A 12501-nucleotide genomic window follows, 5' to 3' on the forward strand; every position below is an offset into this window, starting at 1 on the left:
GAAGGATATTCAGCTGCAACGTTCAACTTCAGCAATAAATGGTGCTAAATTATACACACTGTGCCTTTAAATATACCTGCAATAAAGGTATGTTTTTTTCTTTTTTGTATCTAAGATCCCAAAGGTAAGCCTGAACCAACAAGTTATCTCAGCTGTCCTCTGGTGCAGCTTGAGACAAACAGAGGAAAAGTTAAATATCAGTATAAGTCCCATGAACCCAGTAAAATCACCCTTGTAAAAAGTACATTTTTAAAAGGAATTTAAAAGAGAAATGTGGGTGTCTAGACAGAAAAAGCCCAGTCACGCTTGGTCCTAAACTTGGATTAATGGACGGGATTGGAAGACCTTTGGATAAGGACCTCAATTCACGACACAGCTCATTAGATGAGAGGAAATTAGATATGAATGTGTGGTAGGACCAGAACATGCTTTTAAAGGTGTCATTAAAATCAATTTGAAAGTTAATTGGGAGGCGATTATGGGAAGCTAAAACTAGATAGAATAGGATGTTCCTGCTGCATTTTGGACCATGTGTAACGTATATATGCTCTGCTGTGGTAACATATTATGCTCTCAGTAGTGTTATTATATAATAAAATGAGAGGGAGGGTTGTCCATCTTACACCCGAGTCACACTGAGGTCAGTGATGGAGCATGTCGTACAGATAAGGGCTTAGTGAGTGAATACATTTGGTGTCTCTGAGATATTTTTCTGTTCAGTTCTGTGCGTGTAATTTAGAAGTCATTCATAAAGTATAGCCAGAGCTCCACGCAGGGGGATGGGGGCAGTGGACTTTCTTAAATCATTGCACAAAAGCAAATTGTCCAGTTGAGGTTGATGGAGTAGAAAGAAAGTTTTATGACATAACATAGCTTCAGTGAGGCAGAAACTCTGACCATGTACCCTCACCTGCTCCAGCATCTGCACAAGCCCTTTACAGTACTGCATCCTGTTCAACAACCCTGTTATTAATAAACCCTCTTAGCAATAATGTGATATGATTCTCATCTATATGCAAATGATGTGACGACTAAGGTGAACTGCAGGCTATATCTTCTCAGAAGCAGTAACACCAGGAACAAGGCCTCTTGTAGCTCTTATATTAACCTACAGAGCAGCGCTGTTGCTCGGAATAATCACAATAAGGTAATGGTTGTGTAAATAAAAGAGCATCAGTTGCCACAAGCACTAGCGGCAACAAGGCTGTCTTTCAAAACTAGGTCACAACCACCGCTGACAGCATAACAGCCATTTTAATGGCAATAAGCTGAGGAATAACTTAATCCCCGTCATAACCTCAGCCTGTACACAAAGACACACTGGCACACATACGCAGGCATACTGTATCTGTGCAAACAATCATACTCACAGCCAATCAAGTCGCAGCAGTGAGGAGAAAATCATGGTAGGGTAACTGTCGGCAACTGTTGTCATGGTTGCACAGCAACCCTCCAACCTGATGTAGCACAAGGATTGTTTGTGGTTATATCTGATTGTCACCCGTCAGAGATTACAAGGCAAACTGGGTTTACAGTCAATTTGCAGTGAGGAATGAGTCATGACTAAAATTCAAATGCTTTTAGGGCAGTGAGGATGGAGCAGGGGATCATTGAGAGAGAGAGATTGTCAAACAAATGAAATACATTGCAGGTTTTGTATTTGTGTGTGTGTGTGTGTGTGTGTGTGTGTGTGTGTGTGTGTGTGTGTGTGTGTGTGTGTGTGTGTGTGTGTGTGTGTGTGTGTGCTCAGACCTCAGTGTCCTCCCCACTGGCCTTTAAACCTCCTCCTCTCTCCATGACCGGTGGATGCCTCTACACTCTTAGAAATAAGGGTTCCAAAAGGGTCCTTCGACAAGGGCTGAGGTTCTACCTGGAACCATTTGCTTGTGAAAAAAACCCCTTTCCCGAAGAAACGGTTTTTCGAGGGTTCTTGGTGACACTAATTGTTCCAGTAAGAACCATTTTGATCCAGAGAACCCTTTAAAACCCATTTCCTAAATAAAGGGTTCCAGGTAGAACCTTTATTAAAAAAAAGGTTCCACCTGGAACCAAAAAGGGTTCTCCAAAGAGGACAAGCCGAAGAACCTTATATGGTTCTACATAGCAATTTTATTTCTAAGAGTGTATAAAACCAGGGGGCGGTGGCTGTTAAATAGCAGATTAATCTTAATACGGTGGTTCTTTGAGGTCAACAGCAAAATTAGAAGGCTACAACAAACCAGAAATGACATGCTAATGTTTACCAAGTTACATGGTGTGTTCATATTAAAACACGTTCATTAATCACCTTGAGTTCTAAATAAGAGATTCAAATTAAATACATTTTTAAAACGCTAAGCTACAGGGAGCCAAAGAGCCACAGGTTGCAGACCCCTGCACACTAAAGTAATTACACCTAGGAACCATGTTCAAGAACACGTTAACAGCAGCCATTGAGACATGAGCAGAGCTCACTGAGTCCTGTTCTGGAACATCATAAGCCCTGTTTGTCTAACTCGGTGGTCTGCAGCTGCAGCTGTGAGATTAGTTGATGTTGCACACCAGCAGAATCACACTGACAGACACTGTACAGTGAAATAAGTGAGTTAGTGTTGCGCAACATAAATGTGCTATACAGTAACAGTGACTTGTTCATGTCGTACGATTCTCTCACAGCAGGTATAGGTCAAAAAATATTCTCCCCTGTTTTCACAGGAAATTGTACTTTTACTTTAAAAATAACCCAGGCTGATAATGTGAATCATTATTGATCAAACAACCCAACAGCTCACAGTGTGGAGTCAAGGTCAAAACTGAGATTACAGGAATGCTAAGGTGGCTAAAAATGTCAATAAATGCCAGTCACTTGGGTCAATTCTCTGCAAAGTAATTTCATTCAGAACATTTTTGAATCAAGGCCTCACACTTTTTTATGGACATGCTGGAGGCTGCGGTCAAACATCTGGTGTCTGCTGCCCTCTGCAGGTCAACAGATGAAAGCGAGCGAGACGCCAGACTGGTTTATGATAGTTGAAATAAAATGCTGTACTGTAACTGTATTCTGTATATCGTGCCAGCGCTGCAGCCATCTTTAACGCATTATGACACGTTGTACGCCCATTCATTTATGTTCATTAGTCACACAGCTGCTCATCCATATGGCAATTCATTCTCTAAATCTTGTTTTGTTTTGTTGGAGCCTGGTGTACATATACAGTACATATATATATGTATATATATATATATATATATAGCTGAATGGCCTTGCACTTAAAAAGACAAATTTGATTGATTGCACATTTTTGCAGTTTGTGCCCCGTCATCATCCTCTGAGCGCAGAGAGAGAGAGAGAAGTTTGTTCATCCAGGAGTTTGAGAATATATACTACTATATTTTGGATGTATGGGTTGTATAAATCCTAATAATTTATGCTACATTGTTGTTGTTTTTCTGTATTTAATTATTACCGTCTATTCTTTAGTTCCTACTTCTTTGCGGCTGTTACACCATTAAGTCATTTCTATTCTATTCTAAAATTGACTAAAAAATCTGTTCTAAAATCATCAATCAATATTTACAGAACCTCTATGAATCTGCCGACAGTAACAACAAACTAAGACTCACTAACAACTTTGCTTTTACTCCTAATCATGTTTTACATTCTGAATATTGAATATAATATACCACATTACGGTAATGTATGGTATTACATACAAATACCTAAATCATTTTTCCATCAAACCGTACTTTTGTGCATTAATTAACTCCTCAAAACCTATAGAAAAAGAATAATTCAAGGTCAAATACAAGGTGAAAGTTGTCTCTCTCTTTGCTGTGATTGTTTTGAGTGGCCAATCATAAATATTGTATATGGTTTATGTCATTTTTAATCTGTTTTTGTTTTGTTTTGTGTGATCCTGCAAATGGAGCTGTTATGATATTTGTCCAACAATAAGAGTATTCATTTATCTGCCTTATCTATCAAAACGATTGGCTGCTATTTTTCCAGAAAACACAAAAAACAGAACGTCCCTGCATTTAACATATAATGAACATAAAACCATGGTAAACATAATGCAAAATGAATAAAGCTTTTTCATGTGAAAAATAGTGAAAAATAGTGAAACACTGATCGTCACTTATATTTATCCTCTTTACCAGAAATAAGATGATAAAGCCATAATATAGCCTGTAATATTTTTGCAGAATATTTCCAGTGTTGGCAGATGTGTAACTGGACGTCCCTGTGGATCCCACTGAGTGTTTGTTTACTGTGGCCATTATCAGAGGCTCAGCTCAGTGTGAATGATGCTATCACTGGGATCACAGAAACACTATTATCAGTTCACTCTGACATCACTCGGCTCTTCACAACAGCAAAGTGACCCCCCCCCCCCTCCTCCGTGTCCCACAGCACACCACAGCCATCCCTCTGCAGCACAGTCATTGTGTACAATGATCGGCCCATTGTCTGTGCAGGGACATAGTGGACAATGTTGCCAATCTCTGTCCAAACCATGATCCAACACTGCTATTGTGAGCCGTTCCTTTTTCCCGCTCTAGCAGCAGACGACACAGTGACCCTGAGTGATGAGAGCAGGAGTCGTGTGAGTGGTCCTGGATGGTGTCCACTGTTCTGCCTGGCACTGGCATAGAAAACATGAGGAAGGCCAGAGATTATTGATGTGTCACCGCGGTGATGGAAGTGTGATGTGGACATGCACTTCACCATGACAGGATTCTTTGCATGCAGTTGGCTTTTCTCAGTGGGCATCCGTCCTTGTGCTGCTCTTCAGGATAACTTTTTTTTTTTTTTTTCTTGCATAAAGTGGACATAATCTCTTCATCTGAAAGAAATAATCCCAAACAACTGTGGGATCTTAACCATCAAAATGACTGTTTGACTAAGTTTTGGGAAGAGATGCAGATGTACAGGCTGTTTATCAAACACGTGAGTAACTGTTTTTTTTTTTTACAGAAGTGTATCAGTGACAGTTGTGTTAAAATAAGATATATAGTTTTAGAATATACATTAATTGTGATTATTTTTGCCATAGAAGCGTCATTTTGCAAGGTCACACAAAGCACAGGGGGATAATGAAGATATTAATCACGTCGTGCAATCAGACACGTTACAGTTGACCACATAACACAACTAACTACACAAAGCAATCACAGTAAAGAGAGAATTGAATCCATTTAGTTTAACGATAGACTGATGCACAAATGTGTGCTCCTGTTTAAATCTATGAGATTGCGGGACACAGTTTGTGGTAGTTTGGTCGTAAAAGCTCACATTCAGAATCTAAAACATGATATAATAAGTTGTTATGGTACACTCTGAGAAATAAAAGTGCTAAGTAGAACCATATAAGGTTCTTAGGCTTGTCTTCATAGGAGAACCCTTTTTGGCTCCAGGTAGAATCTTCACCAAGAAACCCTTTATTCAGGAAAGGGGTTTTTAAAGGGTTCTCTGGATCAAAATGGTTCTTACTGGAACCATTAGAGTTATCAAGAACCCTTGAAAAACCCTTTCTTCTGGGGAAAGGGTTTTTCAGAAGCAAATGGTTCCAGGTAGAACCTCAGCCCTTGTAGAAGAACCCTTTTGGAATCCTTGTTTCTAAGAGTGTAGTTGGATTTGTAGAGGTTGACCTGAAGATATTTATTTGATGAAAAAAAACAGTAGACAGGCTTTTGTACCAGAGGAAAACTCAGATAATTATAGAAATAGAAAGAATATTGATCTAAGACGGCAGAGGAAATAGACTAATGATTTTAAAGTTTTCTACTGAACCTCAAAGTTCTTCTCAAACTTTCCAGGTTGGCTGACCCGCCATGACTGAGATGCAGACCTTCTACCACGCCATGCATCGACCCCCGAGCTTCTACCTGCAGCCCACCTTGATGCAGCGGCGTGTCCTGAATGAACAGGTGGACCTGTGGTGGTTCAGAGAGCCACGTCGCTCCTTGTTGTGCTACTGCATCTCAGTGGTCCTCATAATAGGCCTGGGCCTCGGTGGCGTGGGCCTTCTCTCCTCGACCACGAGCCTCTCCGGCGAGTGGCGACTCGGTGTGGGCACCGCACTCTGCCTCTTGGCCCTCGCTGTCCTGCTTAAGCAGCTCCTCAGCTCCGCCATCCAGGACATGAACTGTGTGCACAGTCGACGTCGGATTGACCAGCTGAGGAGCGGAGGGAGGGCTGACCCGGCGCTGATCTTCACTGTGGGGTTGTCAGTGATCCTCTGTGGGACAGTGCTGCTCTGTGTGGCTGCAGTTGGCAGCCAAGCTCATGACAGCCGGGAAATGTTGGTGTCTGGTCTGACGCTGCTGGCTGCTGGGATCGTCATGGTACTGGCGGTGGTGGGCTACTGTGTGCTGGTTCACCTTCAGAAACAAAGGGAGCAGAGGATGAGGAGGAGGTGGATGAGAGTGAGCAGAGCGAGGAGGATGAGGAGTCAAGGTGTGCAGGTGTTCAACATCTCAGGAGGACAGAGTAATCAAGCCAGGGCGGAGGCGTCCTCAAGCAGGACCAGTCTGATCTGAGTCAGCTTCATCTGCAAAAATGTTCACGAAAGAGGTTTGAACGTCTGTGAAAGAGGTTTTGACGTGGACAAACGTGCATAAGCGTCAGTTCTGAACATCATCAACAAAAAGAATGTCTGTAACAAAGCAATAGTTTTAAACAATGACTCAGGAAAGAAATCCCCTCTGTTTTTACTGTGTGAATGTGATATAATATGAAAATATAAATCCGATTCACTTTAATTTATTTATGAACTGCATGCTCAAATAAACTGCTCCTGACTTAACATCCAATTGCAATATTATTATTATTACTATTATTGTTGTTATTTTGTGTTGCTATCTCTTAAACGTTGCACACCTGGAGCTGAAATGCGTGACTTTCTGTACAAAAAGTAATGAAGACATCAGCTAAAGGTGAATTCTTTACTGACTCAAATGACAAGTGATATAAAAATGTCTCAATAGCAGAGCGAAAAAAAATAGAACATTCGTGGTGTAAATGTGTCAGATTATACATACAGTACATGTCACATTATATATTTAATATAATGATGTAACATTATTGATTTTAGGACAAGACAGATCAACGGCAGAAACACCTTCAGTGTATCCAGTGTGGTGATTATTTCCTTTCATAAGGACTTTGGTGACAAGCAGTAACATTTTTCAAAAAAAGGCATGAAAAGATCAATTGGAAGAAGAAAGGAAAAAAAACAAAACCATTATTAAAACAAAACAGAATGCAAATGTGAGCTGTTTTACTTGACTAATGCCGTTTTTCCACCACAAAGTACTGCCTCGCCTCGCCTCGACTCAACTCGGTTTGGTTCATTTTCCATTACTGTAGTATCTCCTTCACAGAGTCAGTGGGCGGAGTCATCACAGCACTGCTGCATGAAACTGCTGTGACGCCATTTTAAATGCAACACGCACACAAACTAGTGACTATTGACTTGTAAAGCAGTTGTTTTCAGTGTACTGAATCATTAGAATCAGTACACTTGTTCAGTACTACTTGCTAAATGTTGGAGATTAACCCATGTTTTCAGGATTGTTCAGTCTTTTTAACTGATCTACAGTTCGGCATTGTTCAGTTTGATTCTTGTGCCTTTTCCTGTGACGGCACTCTGACCAATCAGTGCACGGCAGTCTGACGACGTCACGCACAGTATCGTAGCATCAGCTCGATTGGAACCACGCCTGCTCAGGTACTAGAAAAAGTACCGCTAGGTACAATCGCTAATGGAAAAGCAAAATAACCGTGCCTTGCCGAGGTGAGTGGAGTATCGCTTGTGGAAACACACCATAATTGTGACTGTGGGATGGTAATAAAACCTGCTCCTCTTTTTTTGTCGTAGACAAGCTATTTTTAATGTATGCTAATGCTAAAATGAGTTAATAAACATCTGAGGATAATACATTTCCACTTTCCTAATCAACCGATAGTGAACTGAAGCTCATCATCGCTGTCGTCTGTCCCCTCCTCCACGTCCTCCTCCTCTCTCTCTCTGTCTGCCCTGTCCTTCTCACTGGTCTGGATGTAGTTGTCCTCAATGAAGCCATCATCGTCGTCTTCATCCAGCCCACTCACCGTCCCTCGACCCATTGCCATCCTCCCCGACACGCTGCTGGGGAACGCCACATCCTCTGGACCGTACTGGCTGACGCCATCAGTCTCGTGGAGCAGGGAGTGTCTGTAGCTGGCCAGGAAGCGGTGGAAGACGCGGAACTTGACGGCCCCCACGATGAGCAGGGAGATGGTGAGGACCGTGCCCAGAGCTGCGGCCAGATATGACCACTCTATTGACTCTCTGCTCTCTTCTTCATCATCAGCTGCTCCTGGAAAAAAAAAAGGAAAATTGCATGTGTCACTATAAAGACAGCAAGGGTTCGAGGAATGTTTTCCTGTAAATGAAGGACTGCAGAGCTCAAAGTTCCTCAGACACACCTGGTTCAGAGTGAGGTGATGGTAAAAGATTCCCCTACTTACGCTCACTTCCTGTCATGTTCTTGGTGGTGTGATCTTCTTCCATTAGAAGTTGTCTCTGAGAGCCTCCGTGTTCCCCATCAAATATAAAAGCAGGCTGTGCTCCTCTGATGAAAGCTCCACAGAGAAGAAACAGCACACGGACGCAGCAGCTCCACTGATCCATGTCTTCAAAAAAACAAACCTACGAAATATAAGATCAGCAAATTTGTTTAGTGAGCGTCATAAAAGGCACATGATGTCTTTGGGGTTAGTGTTTCACAAATCAAGTGTCGAAGGAGAATGGATGCATTCACAGTCAGCGTGGAGAAGAGAGACAATTACAGGAGCTCGAAACTCAGTGTTGCTTTAAGGAAGATTTGCATTTGTGACATAATTCTTTCACCCTCAGTGATATGTGCCTTGGTTTTCAGTGGCATACATAGACTGATTTCTGAATGTTTTGTCTCTGTCTGGAAAGTTATTCACGCATTTTTAGACTCTGTTATAATACATTTCTTCAAGTTTACAGTGTCAGAATAAATGTTTTTAGAATAATAATAATTTCACCAGATTGTGCTGGAAGAAAAAGATTTAAGACACACAAGAAAAATGGCGAGAAACCCTTATATGAAAGGTTAGAACAATTTAACCTTTATTTTTCTAGTTTCCTTTATAATTGTACCACAGGTCCTGAGTCATATTATCACTGCCATCGTCATTGATGATATAAAATATATATATAATACATTTACTCAAGAACATTAGTTACACATAAACTGCAGTTACAATATCAAGATGACCTGATTTTTATACATTAATATTTGACATTTAAGGCACAGGAACAGTTGTACAGAATCAACTTGCTGAGATTCAGGCTATTTCATTTTGAAAGGTGGAGTTATTCAAACGTCTTTTTCTAATATAAAAGTCCTTTCCACAGTATTTCATAGAGACAAGTTGTTTGAGACTCTCACCTTCAATAACTTCAATCTACTACCCTACAATCACATTTTTACGTTTTAAGCTCTTAAACTTTGTGAAGCGCCTCTACTATTATGTATAGTCAGAAAAAAAAAATCCAATTAAAACCACTCTTAAAAAAGGCTACAAAGCTTTATATTTTTGTATTTTATGCCACCAGAATCTAATAAAGTAGAAACTCAAAATAAACTTTGAGAAAGTGTCACATGATGTTTGGGAGTGGAATCTTCAGGTCTTGACCACAGTTAGAGTCATAAACCGCTTACAAAGTGACTCTTTAAACGTAACATTGACTCACAATCATCGCAACACTGTGTGTCCTGGCTGTATAGAGCATTCTAGACTACAGTATATTAAACAAAATATAAGGTATTAGAGAGACGAAGTTAGCTGCGTCTGAAGTCAAATGACGACTCAACGCTGTGAAACCAAGTGACCTCACAATAACCCGGTTTTCAACAATCCACAACAAAAAGCACAGAAAACACATGAACATGATTTACCTGATGATTTGAACAGGATCACAGACTCAGCAGCAGGTGTATCTGTACCTGAGGTCTGGTGTGTTTTGTCTTCAGCTCCTTTCTGGAAAACGTAAAACATGAAGAGACTTTCCCGATCAAAGGTTACATGACAAGAGGCCATAACGGCCTCAAGACTGAGGTGTTAATGAGTAACTATGAGATTTGTCATTTTTTTCTTTCTTTGCTATTCATCGAGGATTGAAAATAACCATGTTATTTTTATTATTATTCAGAAATAAAGACATGGCGATGATCTCTTCATAAAGGTCCCTTCGAATGGGGGGGTAGAAAAAGTGAGCTTTGACTGTTCACACTGGACAGGTGCTGAGCTTCTGCTGTGAGGCCAGATGATGGCACTGTAATCACATGAGCCCTTTAATAAAAAGCACGTGCTTGTTAGGCTTAGAGTTGCTTTAAGGGTTTTACAGAAAAAGAGGATCTGGCTTTTCTCATTCTTCTTTTGTAATAAGGCTCTTTTTCTTCTTCTTCTTCCTGTCGACAGGATAAATATAATATAATAATATAAGTGGCCCCACTTTCATTAATTGTCAATGCACACTGAACAATGAGACATCCGTGGAGATAATTTTAGAAGAGACCGACTTTGTCCACAGAAGGACTGTCATCTCTCGGCGGCTCATTGTGTTCAGTGCATTTATTAGAATTAGAATTTTCAAATTGAAGACATTTTTAAGAGGCTGACTTTAAAGTGTGAGACTGAGAAAACCCATCCATCAGAAGATTATAGAGCATATATCATCATACTTTTCAATCGCGCTAAAACATTCGCTGTTCTTCTGGGTATTCAAGTTATGCTTTTATTAATTCATTGTTATAGATCAAATGAATATGTGCAGTATACTCTGTACATCAGATCTCTCATTCTATTACAAACACCTTGTAAAAGATTAATCAGAAATGTCTTTTGATCGATCACATTCAGCAAAGTGCTGTAAAAACTTCATTCATTGTCTTCCTTAAATCAAGAGCTGAGAGTCTGTTCAGTATTCAGTGCATCAGATCTACCGTTCTATCACAAACACCTTGTAAAAGATTAATTTGGATTGATCGTGTACACAGAGTGCTGTGGAAACTTTTTCACTTGACCATATTCATTTAAAAGTTGCATCACCATATAACTCATTCAAATGAAATATTCTGGGCAATTTATTCCTTCATTATGACTGATTTTTTTTTCTAATTTTCTGCTGCAGATTCGTTGTTGTTCACTGAAAACCTCCAACATGTTCGTCGGCTGCTGACTGTCATGAAGAATTAACGACTGTGACACCTCTGAATTATTTACTCGTTTTATGGCTTTTTTAAGGAGCCACCATGGTCAGAGCTGCTCTGCTGTTTGCGTCACACAGTGGAGATCATTAGCTTCTACGACTCATTCAGTTTTCTTAAGTTCGGCTCTTTTCTGATTAATTATTCACGTTAAAACAAATGTGTGCTGGTCAACAGTAAGATGTCTCAGAGCCGTTAATCTAAGTGTTAAATTTTACTTTCATTACCTCACAGATAAAATTGAGCTGTCTGGTTTGGGAAGTTAGGTTAACATTATGCTGCTGCTGGCTGACAGTTAATGTATAGTCCCACTCCTTCAGGGTAATATTAAATCAGCTGTCCAGTCTGACTGATTCCATCCTCTAGAGAGTACACAAGATGTAAATGGACAGCTCTGAGCACTGGCCCGAGGTGCTATGATGAGATTTTTCTTCCTAAAACCACAACAACTCTCCAGCTCTCAGCTTGTTTACCTCCCCCCCTCCCCCCTCAAACACATGATGGTTTGTCTGCTCCAGGAAGTTACTTTTGTGCCACCCCTTCCCAAAAAAATCTATAGGTTTGATTCGGTAAATCTAGAATGTGTTCTGTGTCTTATATTTTATGGGTGAAGTGGCCGTTTAACCCTTTAAGGTACGCACCAAGAAAAAAACAAAGGAAAAAATATTTCTTTGCATTTTTTATTATTTTATTTTATTTACTTATGATAACAATAACGACAATCGATATATATATATATATATATATATATATATATATATATATATATATATATATATTTATTTATTTTAAATTAGACCCTACAGTATTTCAGATACAGGCCTCTACCAAACGGTTGAGATGTCTGTTCATAATAAACCTGGTTTGCATAATTCATAAAGTACAACATTCAGAACAAGTCACATCAATTTAGTGTTAGTGAGTTCAGCTTGATGCATTTTTCAATGAGATATAGTGACTTAAAGTGTGGTCGACCAAATGGTTGAGTAGTACCTTAAAGGGATAAAAATAGTCATGTAATGTTATTTGTTTTTTTTTGTCAATGTAGATGTGAAGACCTTTTCTCCTAATTAGTGTTTTCACTTTTTAATTTAGTCTGTTTTATTACACTAAAGCAATAACAGTATATATACATATACATATACATATATATATATGTATATACATACATATTTACATATATATGTAGTATATAGTTGATCACCGAAAACATCACTGCATATTAATTACGGT

General features: G+C 39.7%; 1 protein-coding gene across 1 annotated transcript; it reads left to right on the forward strand.

Annotated features, from left to right (window-relative positions):
• Positions 1–5814: 5814 nt before the first annotated feature.
• Positions 5815–6522, forward strand: tmem125b (transmembrane protein 125b; the record flags this gene model as incomplete). Its single annotated transcript, XM_083889917.1, has 1 exon — positions 5815–6522. One exon carries the CDS (start codon positions 5815–5817, stop codon positions 6520–6522), a length of 708 nt encoding a protein of 235 aa, XP_083746043.1.
• Between the last annotated feature and the right edge of the window lie 5979 nt (positions 6523–12501).

Source organism: Microchirus variegatus, assembly GCF_963457635.1.
Source record: "Microchirus variegatus genome assembly, chromosome: 5".
In the NCBI taxonomy this organism is placed as follows: domain Eukaryota; kingdom Metazoa; phylum Chordata; class Actinopteri; order Pleuronectiformes; family Soleidae; genus Microchirus; species Microchirus variegatus.